The sequence below is a fragment of the Podarcis melisellensis genome (genome assembly GCF_964234715.1).
Source record: "Podarcis melisellensis genome assembly, chromosome: 8".
In the NCBI taxonomy this organism is placed as follows: Eukaryota; Metazoa; Chordata; class Lepidosauria; order Squamata; family Lacertidae; genus Podarcis; species Podarcis melisellensis.
Window position 1 is genome coordinate 55,483,242 of NC_138540.1, and position 25,148 is coordinate 55,508,389.

At 46.3% G+C, this 25,148-nt stretch overlaps 1 protein-coding gene across 1 annotated transcript; it reads left to right on the top strand.

Annotated features, from left to right (window-relative positions):
- Nucleotides 1-126: 126 nt before the first annotated feature.
- ZNRF1 (zinc and ring finger 1) lies at nucleotides 127-25,148 on the top strand. Its single transcript, XM_081921588.1, has 5 exons — nucleotides 127-719; nucleotides 18,734-18,829; nucleotides 22,270-22,375; nucleotides 22,649-22,736; nucleotides 23,978-25,148. Exons 1-4 carry the CDS (start codon nucleotides 221-223, stop codon nucleotides 22,704-22,706), a joined length of 759 nt encoding a protein of 252 aa, XP_081777714.1. The 5' UTR covers nucleotides 127-220; the 3' UTR covers nucleotides 22,707-22,736; nucleotides 23,978-25,148.

A 25,148-nucleotide genomic window follows, 5' to 3' on the forward strand; every position in this document is an offset into this window, starting at 1 on the left:
AGCCCGGGAGGAGCAGCGGGCCGCCCGGTGGGGCGCGGCGTCGGACGGCGGCTGGGGCTGTTGCTGCTTGCGCTCGGAGCGAAGGAGGAGCGGCGGCGGCCGGAGCGGCGACGACGGCCGGGAGAGGATGCCCGGCTCCGGGGGCCGCTTTAGCTCCTAGTCCCCGGCGCGGGTGCCCCTGCTCGACCTCCCCGTCCACGGCGCTGCCGCCGCCAGCGGCATGGGCGGCAAGCAGAGCACGGCGGGCGCAACGGCCACGGGGCGCTCCCGGGGCGGGCCCTTGGCCGGCGTGTCGAGCGACGACAGCGCGGTGCCGCCGCCCGGGGGAGCCCCCCACTTCGGGCACTACCGGGGCGCGGGCGGCGGCGGCGGAGGGCCCTCCATGGGCTTGCGCAGCCGCTCCGTCAGCTCCGTGGCCGGCGTGGGCGTAGGGCTGGGCATGGAGCCCGCCGCCGCCGGCAGTGTCCCCTTCGGCCTCTACACGGCGGCGGCTGCAGCGGGGGCCACCACCACGACGACAGCCGCGGCGGGAGCAGACTCGGAGCGAGGTCCCGGCGGCGGGTCGGGCGCGGACTCTACCCCTTACGCCCATGGCAACGGTTTCCAGGAGACGGGAGGCGGTCACCACAGAGACGGGATGCTCTACCTGGGGTCCAGGGCCTCGCTGGCTGATGCGCTGCCTCTGCACATCGGACCCCGGTGGTTCAGCTCGCACAGCGGTGAGTGTGCTCGTCCCCGCGGCCTTGTTTCCGGGCCTCCTTTCGGACAGACATGGGGAACCGAGAAAACGTGAAGGGGAAACTGTGCAAGAAATACAATCCTGCAACATATCTATAGCATCATTTATTTATTTTTTGAGGGGGACCCAAATGCATCCTTCTTCCCTCTTGCCCCAAACCCAAGGCCAGGGTCCCATTAGGTAGGCAGCAAAGATGCAGTCTTATCTGTGGTGAACTTGTCTTGCGCTTGGAGGTTCTGGGGGTTAAGTTTGCTGACACTTGAAGCCCTTGACTGGAGATTCAGAGTCCTTTGTTTTAAAGAAGGTGAGGGTGGCTGTTGTCCTTGGTGGTGGTGAGGGAAAGGTTTACTGTGAGCATTTTAGAAGCATTCCTGTGCTCAAGGCCTGGCAAGTAGGTTTCATTTGTTTATATAATTTATGAAAGTACTTATAAATGGTATGTAGAATATCAGTGCAGCATACAACCACATTTACAAGTCCCAAAAAGCATTAAATCCAATATACAACCATAGAATGGCAAGGGATCCAAAGGGTCATCCAGTCCAATCTCCTGCACTGCAGGAATCAAAGCTCAAGAATCCCTGACAGATAGCCATTGAACCTATCTTTAAAAACCTCCAATGAAGGAGACTCCCATCAGCTTCCAAGGGAGTCTGTTCCATTGTTGATCATGAGAAAGTTATTTCTAATGTTTAGTCAGAATCTCCTTCCTGGTTATTTAAATCAGTTGGTTTGGGTCCCTGCTTTCTGAAGCAGCAGAAAACAAGCTTGCTTTGTCTTCCACGTGACAGCTTTTCAGATATTTGAAGATGGCTTTCAGATCACCTCTCTGATCTTCTCTTCTCCAGACTAAACATGCCCAACTCCCTCACAACCACTCATAAGGCTCGGTTTCCAGGCCATTAAAAATCCTGGTCACCCTACTCTGTACATGTTCTAGCTTGGCAATATTCTTCTTAAACTGTGGTGCCCAGAACTGGAGACAGAACTCCAGGTGAGGTCTAACCAAGGCAGAATAGAGCCGTACTGTTACAGTACTTCCCTTGACACACTATAGGTTCATAAAATGACTGGCTCATCTTTGAAAAGTTTATACCAGCAAATAAGCCTTTTGACAGGAGCAGCAGTGATTTGGGGTCAGTTTGTGCCCAGGCAGCACTTTGGAGTGCCCACCTGTTTGTTTGTTTGTTTGTTTGTTTGTTTCTGTTTAGGGTTGGGGTGGGGCCTGCTTTAGACATACAAGAAGATGCACCACTATTTAAGTGGTGTTTCTTTCCTTTCCCCCCATAGGAGCCCAGGGAAGCTAATAAAAACTGTACAAATAGAATTGTCAAACAATAATTTAACCCCAACTATAGAATAACAGTAATGCTTCAACTGTTGAACTCCACTCCAGCTATTGTTGAATTGACACTGTGACTTGTCTGGTGTAGCAGCTGAGGAAGTGATTACTGGGGTGTGGAGAGACTAAGGTAACAACCTGTCCTTTCTTACGGATGGCTGGCTATGACAGTTTTGCAAGTACAGTATGGTCTGAGGCTTTGGCACATCACCTATCAATGCAAATGAAAGCTGCCCAACAGACCGTGTTATTATTTATTAAATTTATATACTGCCCTTCAAAGATCTCAGGGCAGTTCACAAGATAAAAATGGTAGTTCTCTTGATTAATGGACAGTATTTTTTCTTTTGCTCTTGGGAAAAGAGCAGGCTTTCATTGTATTCTCCCCCACTCCCCCTCTCCCTCTGTCTTGGATTAAAGCTAGAAGGGGAATGTAGTAACTTGCTTTCTCACCAATATAAGAAATGATTTGCAGCTTGTGGGCTCCCTTCGGGCATCTTGATGACCCCTTATGTGCAGGATACTGGACTTAAATGGGCCTTTGGTCTGATCCAACAGATTTTTTGTGGAGCATGTTAACTTAGGGCTGTGTTTAATTGAAACAGATTTTAGAGTTGCAGGAATGTATGGCCTCTGTAGGCTGTTAAGAAGTTATGGTAGGTAATTGAGGGTGATTTTAGTTTTCAAATCTCACTCTTTGTTCCTTACCAAATTACCTGAGCCTGGACACTTGTTGTTAGTATGCAAGACACAGAGAATGAAGATAAGATCTGTGGGGCCTTGGAAAGTGGTATTTGGGCCTACTGCTCTCAGAGGTGTGTAGAACACATATTTGATAACTCATCTGGTAGAATTCTAGATAGGTGAGCACCCCAAACAACTGGGGAGGCACCAGGTTAGCGAAGGCCATTTTAAGGGGAAGCTGAGAAAAGAAATTATCTGGGATGGAGAGTACAGAGATTTACAGTCCTGTCTTCTACATGTGAACTTGGAGGCAAGTCCTGGTAGGTTCCATGGGGTAAACTCTGATGTGTGTGTTCATAGTTTCCCTTCCACTGTGCTGCAGGGAACAAGTGATGTAAAGATGAAGCAGTGCCTCCTAGCAAGGCAATTTGCAACCAGGTTCTGTCAGGAAGTGGAGGAAGTCCCTTTCATCTTGCGAGATGTTTTAGTCATCTATCTGTTGCCTGCCTAATTGATTAAAATATCAATTAGGCTAAATGATACAAGCAAATCTGATGAGTCCTGGTGCTTTCCAAGCTCATCTTCCTCCCTGTTAAATATATTTGCTACTTTGTTTTGCTTTGTCACCCTTGCCAATCAAATTCCTTCATAGTTAATGTAGTTCCTCTCCAAACCTTATGACCTGTCTTGTTTAAGAGCAGCAATGCTATATTTCTGTTTTTACAAAAGAAGAGCTCCATGTAACTGAGAAGCTTTACCATTTCTAATATTGCTCCATTCGTGGTGTCTCAGTTGGTCTGTGTGTTTTGCACCTCTGCAAGAGCAGTATGGCTACCAAGACATGCACAGAACCAAAATATTATACTGCCAGTACAGATTTGTGGTTAGTTGATGCTAATTTTCTGTGGACCAGCTGGCACAGACAAATCATGTATTGTTTGGAAAATAATTGCCTGGACCAAGTGGAGTGCATAGATTGTTTACAGCCACGATGTCTTCTTCACAGAGTGCAGCTCAGAGAGAAATTATTTAAAACCCATGTATTCTGTGTCCAGATAATTAGGTTAATCTTCCAATTACTGTAATGCTTTCCATCACCTTGATATTTCCCTGAACAGCAGGGAGCTTTTCTGCTTGGCTGTATCTGTGTTGCAATATTCTTGATACCCTATTGCTGGAGGGGGAAGGTTTTCTTCCAAGGGGGGAGCAGGAGCGGGAGCACTGTGAAGGTCACAGCGCACGGGACTCATCTCCAAGTCACTGGCTGCCTTTACATCTCTGACAGAAGATATCTGTGTTCATGGCTGTAAGTTCTTGGATAAAGAGCAGCGGATAGCTCCCACAAAACCTTAGTTCCTTTGAGATGTAATTGCTGCACTGCCTTGTGTAGCATTCAGAAAGCTGGCTCTTGAATTCGCTTATAACCTCCCTGGGTATTTATTTTATTTTATTAATTAATTTACTCTGGAAAACTCATGAAAAGCTGCCTTACATCAGCTCAGACAGACTGTTGATCCGTCAGTATTGGCGACACTGACCGGCAGCAGCTCTCAAGGGTTTCAGATGGGGAACATGCATTCCCAGTCCTACCTGCTGATGCTACAGATTGAAGCTGGGACCTTTCATGTGCAAAGCAGATGGTCTACCTCTGAGCTACAGCTCTTCCCCATTTACTGAAAGTGGCATGCCTGGGTTTCCCAGGGTTTCCCACCTAGGTGCTGACCAGCCCCAGACCAGTTTGGCTTCAGCAAGGCTGCTGCATCAAGCTCCTGAAAGCCTGAGTTAGTTACTACTCCTTGATTCTTTGCCTGGGAGACAAACTCCCAGTCCCCCATTTCAAGCATCTTTATCAGTCACTTTGGTGGACTCCCCAAACTCAGCCTTGTCAATAAATTGACAAAAGAGAACAGCCTGCAAACTAGTAGTTCACCTGCCTGCACATGCCCAAGTTTAGTCACTTGTGACCTAAAAGACAGGTGGAGGGCCCGGCGTTTCTAGGGAAGTGTGTTGCTTACTACAGGTTTCCAGGCAAGTTTATTTATAAGCCAAACAGCTGGTAGCCCCTCCCTGAAAGGAGGCTTCATTGCTAAAATGGACCTTGCAGGGAGCTGGGTTCAAGCAACTTTTCAAGGGTGGTTTCTCTTGCTCAATTGCCCTCCCTAAACATAAGAACATAAGAAGAGCCTGCTGGATCAGACCAAAGGGGGCCCATGTGGTTTTGCATCCTGTTTGTGCTGTGGTCAGCAAGACGCCTATAGAAAACCCATAAGCAGGACCCCAGTACAAGAGCCCCTCTCTTTCAGTTTCCAGCATCTGGTATTCAGAAGCATTGCTGCCTTCTGCTGGGTAGGCACAGCATAGCCCATCTTGGCTTTTGGCTTGCCTTTTGCAAGGGCTTAGCCTCAGTGTTTGGGGCTAAATCCTCAACCTAGCACTTCTCTTATGAGAAAAGTCACTTGACAATTGTTGACTGTCTCTAGGTGGGGCTTCCTTGAGCAGCAGTTAGAGCTGGGTCAACATCTGTTTGCTCAGAGCCAACTAACCTTTTCTTTAGATGTCTGTGGCAGCAGAAATGGGGCAGAGGTGAACATCTAGCTAATAAGACAGTAGACCTCCAAAAATGCAGCATTCCTGTTTTTTAATTAGTCACAGTAGGCGTTGTAGTGGATCCATATGGGTGAGTTTGAAGGCTGTCAGACAAGCGGTTATGGCCATTTCTTCCCAGTGAGTAGTATGACAAGGGAAGTCTCTCTCTCTCTCTGTTTTAAGAAAAAGAACAGTCTGCACACACAAACACTAATTATCTGACCTGTTGAGCCAGTGTGTTTGAGGCATACCATTTACCGTGGTATGAACGGAAGTTGGGTCAACCTTGCCTTCAGGGCTTCATCCTGTGAGCTTGGCCACACAATTGATAGAGGAGGTGGTGCTTTTGAGCCATGTGGAGAGTTTGTTTTCCTCACCACTAAGTACCATAAAATGGTGGATTTGGAAAGGACACCCAAGGGTCATTTAGTCCAACTCCCTGCAGTGCAGGAATGAAGCAGCCGCAGCTTGACCTCTTGCATCTAGGAGTAGAGGTGGGGAGCTGCTAACACCACCTCCAAGAGAGATGCCTTGCTTCCATGCAGGTTCATTGCACAGAGATATAGCAAGGCCTGAACTTCCATTGTAACTGAAAGCTTATGGGTGTAGAGCAGTGTGGCTCCAGATCCTAGCATTGCTCTGATGGAAGCTCTGCTAAACTTGCATTGGAGGTTTGAGTGCGCAAAACCAGTCGTAGACCCGCAAGTGCCTTGTGATCACCATTGAGGCGGTCCTGTTTGGTGGTTCCTTGTGCTGAGCTGTTGGACAAGTGGAAGAAACACTTGCCAACCTAGCCTTCTACACTGTGGTGTACTGGGGATTGCTTTACAGTACAAGAAACCGCATATGCACACTAGTGAGCCATAAATAGGTCTTTTAAAAAAGAACTTGTATGGAGTCTTCTCTCGAGCAAGACCTTCCACCAGCCTTCACCGACCCGCCGCCATCCAGCTGTTTTGCACCACAATTCCCATCATCCCCAGTCAGCACAGCAAAGGCTGGAGCGCACAGGCAGAGAATAACTTCCCTGGACTTGCAGTGGCTCTTCTCAGCCTTTCGCAAAGTTGGAAACAGCCCTTCTGTGAGTAGAAGAGGCTCTCTTGGTTAATGGAAGGGCACCTTTGGATCCAAGCTGTTATCTTTGTTTAAAAATGTATTCTTATTGTGTAACTACCAAGGCTGGTGGTGTTATTGGAGATGTGAATGGATATGGGTCTCGGGAGAGAGGGTTGGCCTTGGGTCTGGATGTGAAAAGGGCACTGTTATTATTGTTTATAGTTACCACTGTTTATGTACAGTGTGCCAACTTCCTTATAGATTCAGGGCATGATCTGAAGACCCGTGATGCAGCAACTGTAGGCCAGGTCTGGTCAGCTTCTGGGATGGGTGATTGCTTGGAAACAGTGGTGGACTTTGGGCTCTCAAATTCCAGTGTCACCCTGGGTGCTGCTAAAATTCAGCATCCCCCACGTCTAGTGGTCCATTCTACAGCATTGTTTTGGCACCCTCTGCAGCATGGTGCTCTACCCTATAATTCCCTCTGCTAGAAAACCCTTGGATAGTTTGCCTTGAGTTCTATAGAAGAAAGGAAGGAGGTAAATACCTTCCTGATAGGTATTTAGAGAATGGATTCGGTTGCTGGTGCATAATCAAGTTATAGATTTCATCAAGATAACGTGCAGAATTCTAACTTTATATGGGGTATCCAACCTCTCAGCTACACACACACAGCCAGCCATCAAAAGCACATTTGCTGAAGAGTGTTAAGCTGGTGTAGCATAGTGCTGGAGTGTTTGACTAGGCCCTGGGTTCAAATCCCCATTCAACCGTGAAGCTCACTTGGTGACCTTGGACCAGTCACTGTCTCATAGCCTAACCTACCTACCAGGGTTGTTGGGATGGGGTGGGGGAACGAAGGCATGCCAGTTTGAGCTCCTTGGAGGAAAGGTGGGATAGAAATCAAATGGATGGATAAATAAATATAAAGGCTTTGTGAACTAGATGTGAAACATGGGTATACCACTGGCATAGCTGTGCATTTCCTTGCTTGGAAGAAGGGGTTGCATGTGGAGCAGGAGGCAGCAGGAGTGTCCTTGGCAGAAAAAGAAAGGAGACAGGAGTCATCTACTTTCACATAGCAAGGCCGTTTCTGGGGTTTCTGTTTTCAGCATCTGTGCTCTGCAGGAAGCAGCGGCTTGTGTGTGCGGCTTAATACTTCCTATGGGAAAGGAAATGAACAGCCTGCCAAGAGAAGCTGCAAGCTGATCATTACCTGTTTGTTGTGAACTCATTGGCTGCACCTGGTGTGCCAGATACCACCATTTCTGAAAATTGCCTCATTTAGAGAGTCACAACCCTCATCTTAAGACGGGGCTCTTCCTATGAAACAAGGCTGGGGAACCTCACATCATACAACTCACATCATTTTTGGCCAAGGACTCTTCAGGCTGAAGGTAGACATAATATGGAAGGGGGACATGACTCCTGCAGTGAAAGCCCAGCTTTGCTATGTGTGGGACAATACTTTCATTTTGTCGCGCCTAATGGCAATCTTGCTACACTTCTCCCCATCCTTCAGGTGGGCTGCTTGCCTTGCAGAAAGCAACATACTCATACAAAAAAGCTGTATTTTTCCACTTTTATGAAATACACATTCATTCTTAAACACAAATATCTGGCAACGGAGAGGCCTTGGTATCATGAGTGGTAGCTGCTGAAGTGGTTTTGGTGGCAGCTCACCTTTGCTGCAAACCTTCAGGAAGTTTGTTCAGCTTCTGCCCTGGAGAGGGCAAGTTGCATTTGGGCAGAATACGGCATCATGCGTGTCTCCAAACAGGCACCGCTGCTTTGCAAATGATGCATCTTTCTAAGATAATGTTGAACCAAGTTTGAAGACTGCTGCCTGGTTCCATCCAAATGTACAGCTTTCGGTTTGAATGTACAGCTGTAAAACATTTAGGCCCGAACCCTGCATGGGCTGAGTACAGCACAGCATCAATCAAATGAGCACATTGGGAGACCCCTCACAGAGATACAATTTGCAGAGTAGTTTAACAATCGATCCCTCTTTCAGGGAACTCCGGGAATTGTAGTTCTGTGCAGCAAATGGGGTCTCCTAACAACTCTCAGTGCCCTTAACAAACTACAGTTCCCAGAATTCTTGGGGGGAAGCCATGACTGTTTAAAGTGGTATTAAAGGTAAAGGACCCCTGACATTTAAGTCCAGTCGCGAACGACTCTGGGGTTGCGGCGCTCATCTCGCTTTAAAGGCTGAGTGAGCTGGCGTTTGTCCACTCCACAGACAGTTGTTCCGGGTCATCTGGCCAGCATGACTAAGCCGCTTCTGGCACAACAGAACACCAACACCAGAGCAACGCAACTTCCCACCGAAGCAGTACCTATTTATCTACTTGCACTTTTTGGGGTGCTTTCGAACTGCTAGGTTGGCAGGAGCAGGGACTGAGCAATGGGAGCTCACCCCGTCATGGGGAATCGAAACCCCGACCTCCTGATCGGCAAGCCTGAGAGGCTCAGCGGTTTAGAGGTGTGGATGTGGCCTTGTCTTTTCTTGGCCATGTGCCTTTCCTACTGTGCATTTTGTGAGTTGGCAATTTTTACTGTTCTTCCCCCTCGGCGCAATTGGTGTTACTACAGTTTTGCTTGTATTGGGTGTATTTTATTTTTTACCTCAGCAATTTCCTCCTTAGTTTGCCCTGTGTGTGTGTGTTTTTGTGTTCCTTTTGAAGAGGGATGGATTGTTAAACCATTCTGAGAACTGAGCAGTTATCAATGCCTTTAACAAACCACACCTCCCATAATTCTTTGAGGGACGCCATAACAGTTTAAAGTGATACGGCAGTCCTGTAAATATGTGGTGCGAATATGGCCTGTATGCCTTTCAGTTCTTGTGGAGCAGCTCCTTGGACCTTTTTTCAGCAGGTGGCAGCTGAGCAGATGCCATTTTATTCTTGTCTCAAGAATGAGAGTTCTGTAAGTAGTTGATGCATTTGCAGCAGCTGGGAGATTCTACCCACCAGGCGAATTTGAAACCTTAATGGTGCACAGAGGGATTTCTGGGGAGTGTTTGAAAGGAATGAGAAGCAAAATATATAAGAGAGCTTCCTGAGTACAATTGTGGCAGTGGTGGCCTTTCTGCCACATCACTGCTGGCTGAACATTTCCTCCATGAGAGGAGAAATGTCCCCTGACTCTTTAGGAGCATTTATTTATTTTGGAGATAAAGATTCTGCATCTTCTTTTTCCTTAGCCATCAAGCCACTGCTTTGAACCTTTTAACAAGGTTGAACGAACCATTCTTCGCCCACCACAAAATGCCAACAACCTTGCAGGTGCATTTCTCAATGTTATTGAGCACCAGCCAAACATGCCCTTCATTTGCTTACCTTTCTTTCCCCTCCCTTCCCTGGTGTGATACTGCTTCCTGCAAACACATTGTACTGGCAGAACCAGTGTGGCATAGTAGTTAGAGTGTTGGGCTAGGTCCCAGGAGACCAGAATTCAAATCCCCACTCAGCCATGACTTTGCGCCTGTCCCTATCCCCTAAGCCTGACCTTCCTCACAAGGTTGTTGTGAAGATAAAAGGAAGGGGGGAGAATTATGTACAACCACCTTGAGGTCCTTGGAGGAAAGGTGAGATTAAAATGTAATAATAAATAAAGCATAGACCCCTTTTTAAATTCTTTTAATGTAATTTTATTATTGTGAGCTTCCCTAGCTGCTTACTTCATAGAGAAAGAGTACCATAAGTTGTCAGTTTGAAATAGATAAAGCAATTTCATGTTTGGCTTGTTTCTGTGTGCTGCTAGAGTGGTTTAGAGCATCAGGCCTCAGGTTGCCTATAATGGACAGCTTTGGCTGCTTGGTTTAGCACCTGGAGGCTGGGAAGTCAGCCACTTAGGGACCTACAAAATACAGGTCACTTCCTGTCTGCATTGCTGTGCTGTTGTAAACACATGTGCTGGTTGGCCAACCCTAATTCCACACTGAACTGTGGTCACAACTTGCATTGCAGTTTTGAGGGCAAGTGTAGGTAATGCAAAGTGCATGAATGGATCTGCTATGGCCAGTGTGTATGTATCAGATGACATTGGATCACTTTTGCGCACTAAGGAGGGCCTTTACAAAAAATCCATGCTTAAGATTCCAGTTTAGCACTGAAGATTTCCATGGAGAAGTAAATTATATGCCTGCTCGCATGACACAGCTGATCCCTGCTGTTCTGGCTATTTTTGGAGGTGTGATCCTCTCCACACAGAGGCAGGGGTCCATGCAGGTTTGGCTTGGTTTGGAAGTAAGGAGGAGCGGAGAAGTTCTAGGAAAGATGTGGGCATCACCACTGCTGTGTTCCTCAGTCAAGGGGACCCACCTTGCTTAGTGCTTAGAGAGCAAGCTATCCTAACATACTGTTTATTTACTGCACAGATATCCCACCTTTTCCTCCAAGGATCTCAAGGTGACATACATGGTTCTCCCCTTCCTTATTTAATCCCCACAACAACCCTGTGAGGCAGGTTAGGCTGAGAGGCAGTGACTGGCCCAAGGTCACCCAGGGAAGTCCCCTGGTCTCCCAAGTTCTAGTCCAACACTCTGGCAGCTTTTAAAAAACAGCTTGCTAGGATTACACAGAGCTTGCAGAAGGTGAGGAAAGCCAGCCCCCAGCAGGAAATCGGGTTAGGTTTCCTGTGTATGGATCAAGCTTCATATGGGACAAGTGGGAGTTGTAGTCTGTAGTTGTAATCTGGAGGCAAGATTGTGATGGATGGGTGGTGTTGGGACATCCATAAGTTGATGACAAAGTTATTGTAGCCTTGAATTGGGAATCCAGGAAATGAAGGAAACCAGTTTGCTTTGAAATTGAACTTGAGCTGTCTGGCATATCAATAAACTCTATTTTTACAGGGTGCTGGTGCTTCTTTTCTCTGCCCTCCCTCTCCCCATTGCTTACTCAGAATATTATGCTTAAAAATAACAAAATCCACACCAATCCTCTTAGATCCTCTTTCTTTTAACATGTTAATTATTGTGTATATTTTGTCCTTTCTTAGTCAATCAAGTTACCTCTTATAAAATAAACATATTTTTTTTTAAAAAATGAAGCCGATTGCTCAGTATACTCCCAACCCCCTTGTTTACAAATTACTTGTTCTCTGCTGTGTGCTTAGTATTTTCCTTGTTACAGAAGATGAACAGGTCCATAATTTCCTGAATTACCTTTGTCCCTAACGGGCTGACAGTGGCCTGTAACAAGATCTGGGTCTGTTAGGCAATATGAATCTCTGACCCGGAAGGACTTGCAGCCAGATTTAGTACTGAATGAGAGAAAGGTGTTGGCGGAGGGCTGGGGCATAAAGGGCATGAGACTTAAATTACTGCAAGCAGGGACATGGGGTGAGATTCAGTGCCTTGTTGCAGCAGCCCTGTTTGTTGTTCTTTTCCTTTTACAATCCAAGGTGGTTAACGTGAGAAGCACAGAATGCAAAAAAACTAATAAGAATAAGGAGCCAGCAGGTTAAAAACCACCAAATACCAGCATAAAAAATGTAAATTTGATCTGTGGGAGTGATACTGATGTAAAAAGGCCTATGTAGTACAGTCAAGCTTTTAAAAGGTCAAAAGCCTTTTAGTACACACAGATCTTACTGGCTTTCCACTGCAATATCAACACAGATCTCCTGCCCAGGCAGGGAGTCCCAGAGCAACAAAACAATTGTGAGCTTCGTAAGTTCCCTCAGATCTCTCGCTCATAAACCAGATCCCGTTGGTGGAGAAAATGGCCCACGTTAATCACCATCACATCTTTGGAAAAGGCTTTCTTTTGCCTGCTCTTTCCCAACAAGCTGATCACTTATTGCATCACAGATTACCTGTCTGCGCACAGCCCCTGTCACACAGGCATCTGGTTAGCCTGAGCCTGCAATTCTTATGGGTGATGCTGTAATGTTGCTGCACACATTCAGCATAGGGTGTGTGAGTTATTGGGTTGTTTTTGTTTTTATTTTGATTATTAATTTTGTGTTTTCATATCGTGTTATTATCTTGGGAACCGCCATGAGACCTGCGGGGCCAGGGCAGTATACACATTTTAATAATAATCTTCATGCTGCAGTTAAAATAGCCACCTATTGATGGAATGTGACAGCACCTTACATTTTTATGCATATAGGAAGATATATACAGTACATATAATTATCATTATTTAGTTGGAGGTCACTTTATACAATTATAACTTTAAAATGAGTGTTTTATACATGATAAAACTCTTAGCCATTTACATAAAAACAATAAAAATACAGCAACAATCACTGACATTTGCATCCATTTGTTGTGTCTGCTATAGAGCAGAGGAGGGCAGATCATCACGATTATTTATGATTATTATTATATCTCATGTTTCTTCCAAGGCATTCAGAGTGGCATGCATAGTTCTCCCTCTCTCCGTTTTAGCCTCACAACAGCCCTATGAATTAGGTTAGGCTGAGAAAGAGTGACTTCCCTGTGAGTTTTGTGGGAAAGAATGTCAGAGGCCAGCTTCTGCTTCAGTGATGAGCATGTGGTTCTTGGTATATTGGATAAGGATTTTTCCTTAATTTATTTAAGCGATTTTTATATTGCTTAACTGCAATCGTCTCTAAGCAGTGTACAACGAATACAGTATGGAAAAGGTAAAAATCAGTTAAAACTTTAAAATCAGACTTCAGTTAAAATGCCTGCTGGAATAATAATAATAATAAATCAGTAAGACACTGCAAGTTCAACAGGGAGTGGGCCAGTTGTAAATACTGGTAGCTGCTTTGAGGGCTGTAGCTGAGAAGCAGGAAATAAATCTATTAAATATATAGCAGAACCAAATCTATCTTCTACCCACTCCTGCGACACAACAGTATTCTCTTGACACTGAGCTGTGACACAGGGTCTCGCCTCTAATTGTTTACCTAAGTCAGAAAGGTACCTACTGGGCTGTGTGTGTATTTCTGCTGTTAAGGGCTGACAATAGATAGGATGATCAGAAGTGTCCCTAAGCGTGACAAGGGATGTACTGCCAAAGGGATGATTTGTTGGAATGTAAGTCTGCCATCCAGTGTTGTGCATCTGGTTGTCAACAAGCATGATTAATCCTGCTTCTGGGTTTCCCATAGGCATCTGGTCGGCCGTTGTAGGAAACCGGATGCTGGACTCGCCAAGCCATTGGTCTGATCCAGGGGGGCTTTTTAAATTATCCCTTAAGAAATGTATGGTGTGCAGACCATCATGGAGATCTCCAGATGACTCCGTTAGCAGATGACTCCTTTACCATCATATCAGGCTTTTTCCTGCTCAGAGGCCAAAGAAAGGTCAGCATTGCTGTGGGCTGTATGCACGTGGTGGTGGCTGTGATGGCACCACTGTGCAAAACCTAAATAAACTGCCTGGGCATGCCAAGACCTTGTCCCTGGGCTACTGGCCAGCATTCCAGCCTGTGCTCATCACCTGGGGGTGTCAGTCAAAGCAGCGTCCTAGCCCTGCCCTTAGGGGAATATAGCATGCTGTTGACATGGGCTGTTGGCTTTTTTAAAAAGAGTATGTGCATCCTTATTTTTATCCTGTGTCCCGATCCCAGTTTGTGGCAGAATGAGCAGCCTTTGCTTGAACTTGCTCTTCAGGCGAAAGCAGCGCTGAGCTTTCCCCTCTTGGATGCTCTTTCCCTTCCATTTTGAGGGGAATCTCATTTCCTGCTCTTGGACTGCTCACACCTCTTTGCGTGTTCCAAGGAAGCAGGAGTTGGGAGTCATAGTCTGACAAGTCAAGGTAGCTTATCCTGAAATAAAATGTACAGGTAAATGGTGGTGGTGGGTAGTTAGCCATGCACTCTGCATGCTTACCCCAAAATCACTCTCACAGATCCGATGCTCCAGCTGCACTTGGTTATGCTGTGGGAACTGAAACTCACAGACCTTGTTGGCAACGGCTGTTTCACTTCTGCAATTAGTCCAGCAACAATCCTGAGACAAAAAAGGGGCTGGAGACTGCGTTTGAGGATGTTGAGGGCTTGAGGGCACAATTAACGCACAGTTAGCAAAATATGCATGTACACCAGGAGTTGGATAATATAAATTTGGATTTTGTTGCAGGTGCTGTGGCTACCACCCTCTCCCATGTCTCTCCCTCCCTGCCCCGCCCAAAAATCAAAAGAAAATCCCAGATCAGCCCACCACCGAGAGACAGACTTTACTTTTCCAATTGATCTGGATAAAAGTTGGAACCAGAAGAATTAATCTGTTTCTTGAAAAGCAGATAGAGCTGAAGTGGGAAAGAGGGTCAGTCTTCCAAGTTGCTCCTTCAGCATCTTTGCACTTCTCAGGGGACAAAGGGGTAGCCATTCTTACACACCTCAAGACTCAGGGGGCAGTGAGTTTGTAGGGACTCAGAGGCCTTGAGGATGTCAAGAGTGGTATGTTATGCATGACCGCCTATTGGCAAACCCTAATAATACAAGTGTAGCATAAGGCTAAGTCAGCAATTAGACTCACCAGTAGGCCCATCAAGTCAAAGCAAGTATTTTGCCTTCCCAAGTCTATGCTTCTTGTGCCATCCTTACCAGAACTTTAAGCAAGATGGCAGCAGCACAGGCACCAAGTTGCACCCAACATTGGGGGTGACATCCCGCCAAGCCTCCTCTGGCCTCTAAGATTGGGGGCGGGGGGCTGAGTCCCATCCCAGCAGACATTTGGGGGGGGGAAGCTATAGAGGCCTCAGCACCATAGAGTTGGTGGGCCTGGGCAGCAAGGACATTGAGGGCAGAGGCAGCCAGCATCTGTCTCCAGCCACCTTTGTGCCAAAAGATTGCGTGTCTGCATACTGGTTGATTTCTTGATTAATAAAAGGACTGAGGCAAGTGTGTTGCTTTCAGGGCTGTGTACATCTGCATTTGGATCTGGGAGGGAAAAGATAGGCTTCAGAGCTATAAAAATAGAGGATGGTTGCTGGGTGACAGAAACGAGCCGCTCCTGGTTGCCCAGGTGAAAGCCAATATCACGTGTCAGTTGTCTCTTCCTCGTCAGCTTGGGTTTGTTTTCAATGGCATTTTCGTTGCTACGTGGCTGGCATAATGTGTGCATCAGCCTGGACTGCAACCTGCTTCTAAAAGGGTATGGAAATACTTTGTGTCTCAAGGCACACCGGCTTGTTGTTGTTCCAAGTCTGTGTGAGAACCGGGAACAAAATGTTTGCCTCCTTTAGAGTAGCTGCAAGTGATGCTGTGGCATCCCTGAAAATGATCTCCCCAACAGCAACACTAACATGCCAAAATGGTCTGTACAGTGTGACGCTTAGGTGTCTAGAATGTCAGCCATGAAAGTGTTCAGCATCTCTTAGGTGTCCATGTTGTAACTTCTAGGTTAGCTGTATTTCACCAATAATGCTTCTTCAAGAATTAAAACTGTGTAGCTTCAGCTTCACCACCTTTTGAGCTCACCTCTTTTTTTGTGCATCTGTGGTCTGTGGTCTGCGAGTGATCCATGAACTTTGCTCAGGTGATCCCTATCATGTCTGCAAATATACCATAAAAAATCATACCGCATCAAGCACAGTGCAGTACAGTTGATGCTGCAGGTCTGCCAACCACAGCTGTATACCATGCAGTTGTTGCAAGATTCATATCCTGAAATGTGAATTTTAAGGGGTGCAGGGAACACTGCATTTACACACACACACACACACACACCGGGCTTGGAACTATCATATGGAAAATTCTAGATCAGGCTCATTTTCATATCCCTTTAATTGATAAGTTACTAGAGATTTAATTGATTGGGGAGTGCAGATTGTAATAAATAGAGCTGCAAGCAACTAGTTTGCTTATTTGTTGGAACCACTTTAAACGTGCTGTATTAGTGAAATGAAAAAGAGAGGGAAAGATATTGCGAGAAGCGTACAGAAACTAAAAGATTTAAAAGGTTTTTTTACAGCTTAAAACACTTTCAACTGTTATACTGGAAACATAGTCTTTTGTAATATGCAAAAGCTTTTATGATATGCAGAATTATTCTAATCAAAGTTATTGTCTGCTTTTTAACAGAGCATTTAATCTTCTAAAAAGTCTTTAATTGGCTAGCAGCCCTTATTTCCACACATCCTAATGATGGCTTTTAAAACGGGAACAGACCTTCCTCATTATCCCACAGCTAGAGGGACTATTGATCTTGCAAAATCGTAACAAATATATTTAAACAGCCTCCCATGGCTCAGTTTGTAGAAATCCCCACTTTCTTGCCCCACATCTCTGAGTTCCTGAAAACTGAAGTTCCTGATGGGGAGGGTCCATGTTTGCTACATAGCTGCAGAAAGGGGTAGCTTTATGGATTAGCATAAAGCTTCCCCAACCTGGTGCCCTCCAGTTGAGGCCATGCCTCAAACTCAAGCCATGCAGAACACTTCCTTGGGGGGCATGGGTGAAGGAAGCAGGGAGTTGTTTCCTTGGCAGTTTGTGACAGGCATAAGATGGCATAAAGGTGAGCAGTTCCTGCTGTGCTCACTCGGGGCATCTGGCATCAGAAACCATTATTCGTACAGTGGTACCTCAGGTTAAGTACTTAATTCGTTCCGGAGGTCCGTTCTTAACCTGAAACTGTTCTTAACCTGAAGCACCACTTTAGCTAATGGGGCCTCCTGCTGCCGTTGCGCCGCCAGAGCACAATTCCTGTTCTCATCCTGAAGCAAAGTTCTTAACCTGAGGTGCTAGTTCTGGGTTAGCGGAGTCTGTAACCTGAAGCGTATGTAACCTGAAGTGTATGTAACCCAGGTGCCACTGTACTGCGTTGATTGACAGTCCTTGGTGTTAACCTTAACCTGCCCTGGCTCTTTCTACTCCTGTTCCTCTGGTCCCGTACTAGGAGTAAGTTCCCATTTGGGAGCCTGTCCAGCAATTTCTTTCTTAGCCTGGGGGCTTGACAGGCTGAAGCTTTTTTTTTTTTCACTTGGAGAGAGATGTGTGTCCAAGAGGCAAACTTTTGGACCCATTACACTACTATGTTCCATGTTTGATAGAAAAGCATAAAATTTCTGTAGCCAACTGAATGCAGGGGGTTGCTGTTGTTTTCTTGGAAGCGCACATTTAATTTTGCTTCTGACTGGACTAAGAATGTTCATCTCTAGACCCAGCTCAAGTGAGGCATTCACAATAAAAATGAGTACTGCACTACAGGTTTACTTTTTGTTTTATTTTGTGTGTTTCTAGTTCATGTCTCTTTTGTAGGTTTATGTGAAATGAATTTGAGTTTTCAAACATATTTTTATTAAGGGAAACTTAAAGGGAAAAATACGCCTCCACAGTTTGCACGACCCATAAAGACAGACACAACCCATCAGTCATGTATTGTGGCCCACCAGGTATTTGGCAACTATCCTGTGATCCTAGTCCAGGAAAACAGCAAACACTGGAGATTTGTAGGTCCCCTGATAAGCTGGGAATTGCTTGGTGCGTCACCAATTGTGTAGGCCTGATATAGATTTATGGTATATATGTTCATGGTAAGAAATAGAGATATTTGTAAGACTCCTAATGTGACTTTATTTTCTACCTGTCTTGCTAATATTCCTCCTAGGAGCACTAAACTTCTTTCATGGGCAAAGGCCAGCCATATGTCCTGGTTCTTCAGGGAGAAAACAACAGAGCATCTTGTCATCCCTTAAATACAATGCTGCAATAAACTTGTTTGTCTTTAAAATGCTTCAAGGCTCTAGTTTTGCTGCAACCCCTTAGCTTAGGCTAATTCTCTGGAAACATTCATAGGGGGCATCCAGGATCAGGTGCTCATACGTGAGCATGACAAGATTGCGCTGGCTTGCTTCTTGTTTTTCAGGAAAGCCTTGTGGCATATTCCAGAGTTCTCTCCTTCCGTGTCCTGTCCTTCCTTCCTGTGCCCTCTCTGACTGCAGCTGTCTGTCTCACACGGCCGAAGGGCAGCGCAGAGGCATTTCTTGGGAGGTGCACGTTCTTTCCCTCTGTGGTAGAAAGATGCCAGGCTGGAGAGGGCCTGGCCCATGAGACGTTTTTGAGCATGTTAGGAATACAGTTACAAAGTCACCCACAAAGAAAATGATTACAGAGCAGTTGCTCGTATGCAGAAGGTCCCAGGGTCACTCTTGACGTGTCCAGATAGGGCTGAGAAAGGGTTTGGTTTGGTTATGGAAATCAAATCTGGCACTCTTTCAGCTGCACCTTCCCTTACAGGGTTGCCTGACATTTAGTACATGTGACCTCAGTGAGATTTTAACTTCATGTCAGGTCTGACTTGGCAGGAGGCGGCTTCCTGTGTTCCTAAGATGGTGTCAGAGTCAGCATCCCTCTCTAATCCACACGTCCTTCTCTTTTGCTCCTTTGTAGGTTTCAAGTGCCCCATTTGTTCCAAATCCGTGGCTTCCGACGAAATGGAAATGCACTTTATCATGTGTCTGAGCAAGCCCCGCCTCTCCTACAATGGTAAGTGGGGGCTTTTGAGCCCCATCTGACTTGCCTGTTGCCACCTTGTGTTCTTAACCAGCTCACCTTTCTCAGCATCTTTCATGCAAGCCCAAGGGTGAACAACCAGACTTGGTTGGGACTCCAGCTCCCACCAACCCGAGCCAGCATGGTCCAATGGTCAGGCAAGGTCAGAGTTGTAGGCAAGCAGCAGCTGGAGGCACCAGATTCCCCAGACCTGAGGTCAGCTGTCCAGCAGCGAGCATTGATACACCATGTCGCGTTCTTCCAGCCTGGGCTTTTGGTGACGTCACCTGTGCTCCTCAGAACTGTGTCGGCTTATGTGCTAAAAAATACAGAGAGAAGTATTAAAAACTGCTGCCTGGAAAAATAAGTACTAAGCCATTTTTTATGCAATGCACTCTCAAAAGATGCAAACTGAGTTTCTGGGATTTCCCCCACACCTGCTTAAATTCTTCTGAATTAACTCTGCAGCCATAAGGACTAGAAACTCTACAATAGAAGGCTTTTATGTACTGGGTATCAAATCCTGTTCTTAGATAGTGTTGATTGTGAGCTCATTGTGGGGGGTGGGCATGCACTGCCCTCCTTTTGCTGCTGGAGCAAAGGCAGTAGTCTAGCGCTTGAGTGGGTGAGTGTGCATGCATGCATGGTTGGTATAGACCAAGAACCCCAGGTGATTTCTTCAGCCTCCTTTGCAGAGCCAGTGACCCACTTCCCTCGCTCAGGGCACTCGCTTGCCTTCTGCTTCTCACACAGAGAGCAGTGCAGGCTTTGCTCAGGGCTGCTGCAGTCACTACTTTGCAGCTCAGCTGGCTCTCAGCATGGCAAGGGGGCTGGCTGCTCTCTCCCGCCCCCCAGGAGTGATGAGCCGGCCTGCCCAGCAACCGGGGTGGGGGTGGGGCAATGGCTTGACCAGCACCTGCTCCAAGCTGTCGGTGCCAGGCTGCATTAGTCCCCCCAGTGTCCCTGACGCTACACAGGATCCGCCCAGGCTGTGCTGGCAGAGACGGCGCCAGGCAGCTCCTGAGGCTGCAAGCTAGAAATCAGGTCAGGAGGAGGAGCTGGTCGCTCTGCATCACAGCTGGGCCTTCCCCAGCCTGCCTGACAGCAGCCTGCGATAGGGAAGGCAGCTCCATCACTCCCTCCCCACGCAGAAATTTCTCAGCCTGCCAAATTGAGCATAGCCAGAGATGGTGCACCTTACGCAGTGGTGCTGGAAGATTAAATCCGAGCTGCCTTCTCTGCTGCCCTCCCCACCATGAGGATCCCTGTTCTTCAGCACCCCACCCCACTACCCCAATAAGCCCTTACCATGCATACAGACTGCTCTGACGGCAGGGTTGTGTCAGGTCAGGCAGCGGGGTGGGGGTGGGAAAAGTGGCAGGGGATTTGTGGAAACAGCAGAACTGCAGTGCTTAGCAACTCATCTAGTGCCCCCCCTTGTCCTCACCTTTGTTGCCTATTTTTGGAGCTGTGAAGCAAAGGAGGGCTTTCACAGAACTGCCTCCAGGCATCAGACAGTGTGATGCTGGTTTCCTTTGATGCCTCTCAGTGTCAGCCTAGCAGCCTCTTTGGCCTCAGAGGCTTCCAGAGGAGAAGAATATTGCACTATTTGTTAGGGCTGTCAACCGAGTAATGATCTTCACCGGCTTCCAAGGAGCTAAAGAATTACATGATTAGATTTATGCACACTTAACTAGTGCAGTGGCACAAAAGGTGCTTTTAGCATGGCAAGCGCAGGTGGCAATTTCTATTTTAGCATGCAGACTCTGCATATAAGAAGAGAGAGAAATGTTACCGCTTAATGTTTCAGACAGTGATTTTTACCGCTTTTGCTCTGGATCCTCTTAGTTTTTGTCAGCTTATCTGGTTGGAGAGCACAATAGCAGCAGCCTCCCAGAGTGAGTGTTCCTGAAAAGAGGAGTGAATAATCAAAATGAGTTCTGCAAAATAAACACTCCTTTGTAATGTTATGTTCTGATTGCAGTAGGAGTGTGATATCCAATTCAGACATCACACTAAACCGTGCTTAGTCTTCCATAACAATGGTTTGTCATGATATCTGAATTACATTTAATCAGATTTTCAAGACAGTGCAACTTCTCTATATAATAAGCTGTCCAGAGTGCGATGAGGAGGGAATGGGCCTTTTTAGTAGCGCCCACCACCAGGGTATATGGAATGTTCTTCCTGGAAAACTTTCCTGCCATCAACACTGGTATCTTTTTAGCACTAGGCAAAGGCATTTCCCAGGCATTTGAGTGCTATTTTTTTTCATTTGACAGCAGTTGATGGGTGTCTCCTCCCCTTGGGGGTGATCTGTGTGGTTGGTTGGACAGAGGGATTGTTTTTCATAGTACAATAATCTTGTTTTGCTTTTAATTATTTCGTTTACTACTATTTCCAAGATGTTTTAAGACATGGGTAAAGTGACTAATAAGCTGAAATGATAATCAGTGTGAAAATATTGCTTGGACTTTTCTCTTAGCACTTGCCTGTGACTTCCTTTGGCTTGGATGTCTTATTCCTAAAGCATACAGCACAATCATTGTTTGTTTTGTAGGTAGCAGTTGGGTTATTCCCTTTTCTCATTTCGTGATCATAAACAAACCTTCTGTTAACCTCAGCAATTTCCAGAGATGTGTCTGGAGAGACACACCACCGTCTTTGGTCCCTCTGAGTTCTGTTTTCCTTTCCTTTCCCTTTCTGCAGGATGCTTCTTGTAGCGTGAGCAAGATTGGTCTGTGAGACTAGCAACGTAGTAATAAAAACTAGAATAGAAGCAACCCACCCTGACATGCTAACTCTCTGTGGGTAGGAATGCCTTTTCTCAATGAAGTGTTTATGGTCCACCACATGAGCTCTACCTGTAGTCTGAACCTAGACACAGGCTTACCATCTCTATGAGGTCTAGGTCTCAAGTCTCTAGACAGATATCCCATTGCCTTTACGTAAGGTCCTCCCTCCGAGAGTGGTCAGGAACAAATTAGTTGGCGCTCACATTCAAGATCTGTACAAAGAAGCCAGCCCGTGTCCCCAGCTCACCTATCTAGATGTGCTGGTGGTAATCATTTGGTGCCCTAAAAGAGAGAGGGGATCCTCTCCTGCTTGGTGGCTTGGAGACGATTCTTATCTGCACAAATGAACGAGTAAGTGACTGTTTACAATATGGCCACTGTTGGGCTCAAGATGACTACCTGTGGAACTGCAGTGTAGGGGAAGGCATGCTCTCTGCAAGACCAAGGTTGCATGAGAAGAGGGACTTTGTAGCATTAGCCCATGGACAAATCCAGGAGTGAGAAATTCTGTCTCTGTTATGAGCCCTTACAATCTCCTTCTTGAGGCTGGTTGTCAAGGTGGCACAGGAGGGTAGAAACCCATTTCTGCCTGGTCCTCATTGCTCATCCGCCTTCTCTGACCTTCATTCCCCTCTGCAGATGATGTCCTAACAAAGGATGCAGGCGAGTGTGTCATCTGCCTGGAGGAACTCCTGCAGGGGGACACGATAGCCCGGCTGCCCTGCCTGTGCATTTACCATAAGAGGTAGAGTATGAAGAAGACCTGGGTTCAGCAATCTCTCCCCATATAGTTCCATTGTGGGACAGCAGGGCTCCCGCAAATGGCCAAACCTGCCCCATGGCACCTTCATATGGGCCGCAAAATTCCTTGGATGCTTCTTCCTCCTCAAGCCCCTTCTGCTGGGCACATGTGGCCATGCTGCTCCTCATCCACGCCCCCCCTTGTGGAGTTAGGGCAGGTATTTGGCCTCAAGGATTCCCCTGTTGTGGAGTCTAATAACCACCTTTTCTTCTTCAGTTGTATAGATTCCTGGTTTGAAGTGAACAGATCCTGCCCAGAACACCCTTCGGATTGACCCTGGCAACGCTTGCTGACCTCTCCCAAGGTGAGGCTTTGCTTAGAAAGCTTCTCTTGAAACATCTGGAGGCCTTAAAACACCACCCACACTTCTGTTTATTACCAAGTTTTAGCATGGAGTGTTTACAAAAAAACAAGCAGAGTGCAACCAATCAACAAACGCTATCAGTTTATCCAACACTATATTTTAAAGATAAGAACTAACCCCTGAGTTATTCTTTACCCAATAGATGAAATTTTAAAACAACCAAAACATATTAAGCTGACAGAACTTAAAAGAGGTGTCAGTCCAACAACAAGATAAATCTGATTGATGAGTAAAAACCAGGATATTCAGAAATAGTTTTGCAGTGGATGAATATGACTTGTCTGCACAAGCTGCAAGCCCTCATAAATGCCCTGATTTTTATTTGCTTGTATGTGTTAATCTCTGTCAATTTCTCTACTTAAACATGGAACACATTTCTACAAACTACTGAGCCTTTCAGGGATGTCATCAGCAAACTGTTTACTAGTTAAGTCAGCCTATGGTGCTGTTAACAAAAAGCAAGACACCTGTAGTCGACTGTATACTTTTCAGAATTATTTCTAAAAGTAGCATTGGGTCTTCTGCAATAAGCCAGAGTTTCATTAATGTGGAAAAAAAGCCCAAGCAAGTATGTGTTGTGTTTCTTTGCAATGAGGAGGTGCCTTTGATGTTCTCAGGGTATCATGTTGATGTACTGTCTACCAGTTAAGGTGACACTCTTTGGTGGGTTGACAAACCACATTTTACAAAAAGCCTTGCCACACAGAAACAGTTCCCTCAAATTTTCCTAGACTACTTTTGTGTTTAAAAACACATCTTCTGCATGCATATTTTTATAGCATCTACATGATGCTTCTCCAATATCCCCCGCAACCTCAATTCAATCCAGATTTTCCATTTCCAGGAAAAATCCCATAAAGCCAAAAAATAATAATTTTTGACTAACAACCTATTTGTGATATTAAGCTCCTGTATGGAAGTTTCCTTTTTTCTTTCTTTCACTGAAAGGGTATTTTACCCATTTCAGAACATGGGGTACATTTGTAAGAATACCCATAATGGATTTCTTATCTCACATGGAAGAATACTCTGGTTTTGTGTTAAGTTTAAACTTCCCTTATTTTGTGGGGGTTAAATGTGTTTTTCCCCTGGGTTGGTGTTGTCAAGAACTTGCTTTCCTCGACTTGGGCTCACTTCTCTGTGCACATGGCAATCATTGATCCTGTCATTTCTCTCAACAGGTCGTCCCGCCATCCATCTCCCCTCCCCCACCCAACCTCCTCTGAGCAGGCTCTGGACCCCACTGGGACGACAGTGGGGACGAGGGGCTTGTGTTAACTTCTCAACTTAAAAGGGCAGACAAGAACCCACCCCAAGAGAAGCTGCTGCCCTTGCAGGGCTACACCTCGGCAGCCGCCAGCCTGGGTCGAGAGGAGTGCCCGGTGCCAGAGCCGGTGGCCGTCGCCCAGCGGCGCCATGATGTTTGGGCCAGACCTGGTTGCTAGCCAAACGGAGCATGAGAGAGTCACCCACCATTTGACAAGGACTCGGCCCTTCCTGCCATACGCGGGTCACACTTTTGCACTGAAAAGGTGATTTCCCAGCCCCCCTCCCCTTCTCCTTTTCACCTCCACCCCTTGGAAAAGGAAGAGGAAACAACAGACCCCCACCTCCCACCACGCCTGCCCCCTACCCTCATCCTGCGGAGGAAAGGGCATTTTCTGTCACGTTTTTGAAGGCGTCGTAGGTTTGTCTTTCAAGTGTTTACAAAACAGCCATTTCGTGTCAACTGATGTGTGTTCCTGGTGATGTTTACAAGACTGCGTCCTCTTGGCCTCCTGGCTCGAGCCGCTCAGGCAGTTGAGGAGCCAAATTTCCCGAGACCCTTCTCTTCTCCCTCCTGCCTCACCTAGGGACACCCCCCACCTTCATTGCCAAAAGTCCCCTGGTTTCCCCTTCCTCCCTCCCCTCCCTCCTCTCAGTAAGTCTTGGTTTGAACTCCTGACTCTGGGGCACCTTCAGGGGCATATTCTGAAGGGCTGTTTGCCACTCACAAGTGTCCTGCTAAGATGCCTGAACCTTTCTCAGCCCTGTGTGGAAAACAAAAAACAACCAATTTTTATTAAAACACACACACACACAAATGCGCGCACACAGACACACACACAGACACTCCTCCCTGATCCACATTTGAGCACGAAGCGGAGACCGCCTCAGCCATGGGAAAAAAGCCCCTGCCCCGGTGACCTCCATCCAAGCAGGAAAAGGTATCTGTATTTATATAGTAAAAAATTTAAAAAAAATAAAAAAATAAAAAAATATTCAAAGCTTGGGAACGAAGCTTCCCCTATTAGTCAAGGTGTTTTGATATGGTATTAAATAATGTTCAATAAAATAGTCACTGTTATTTTA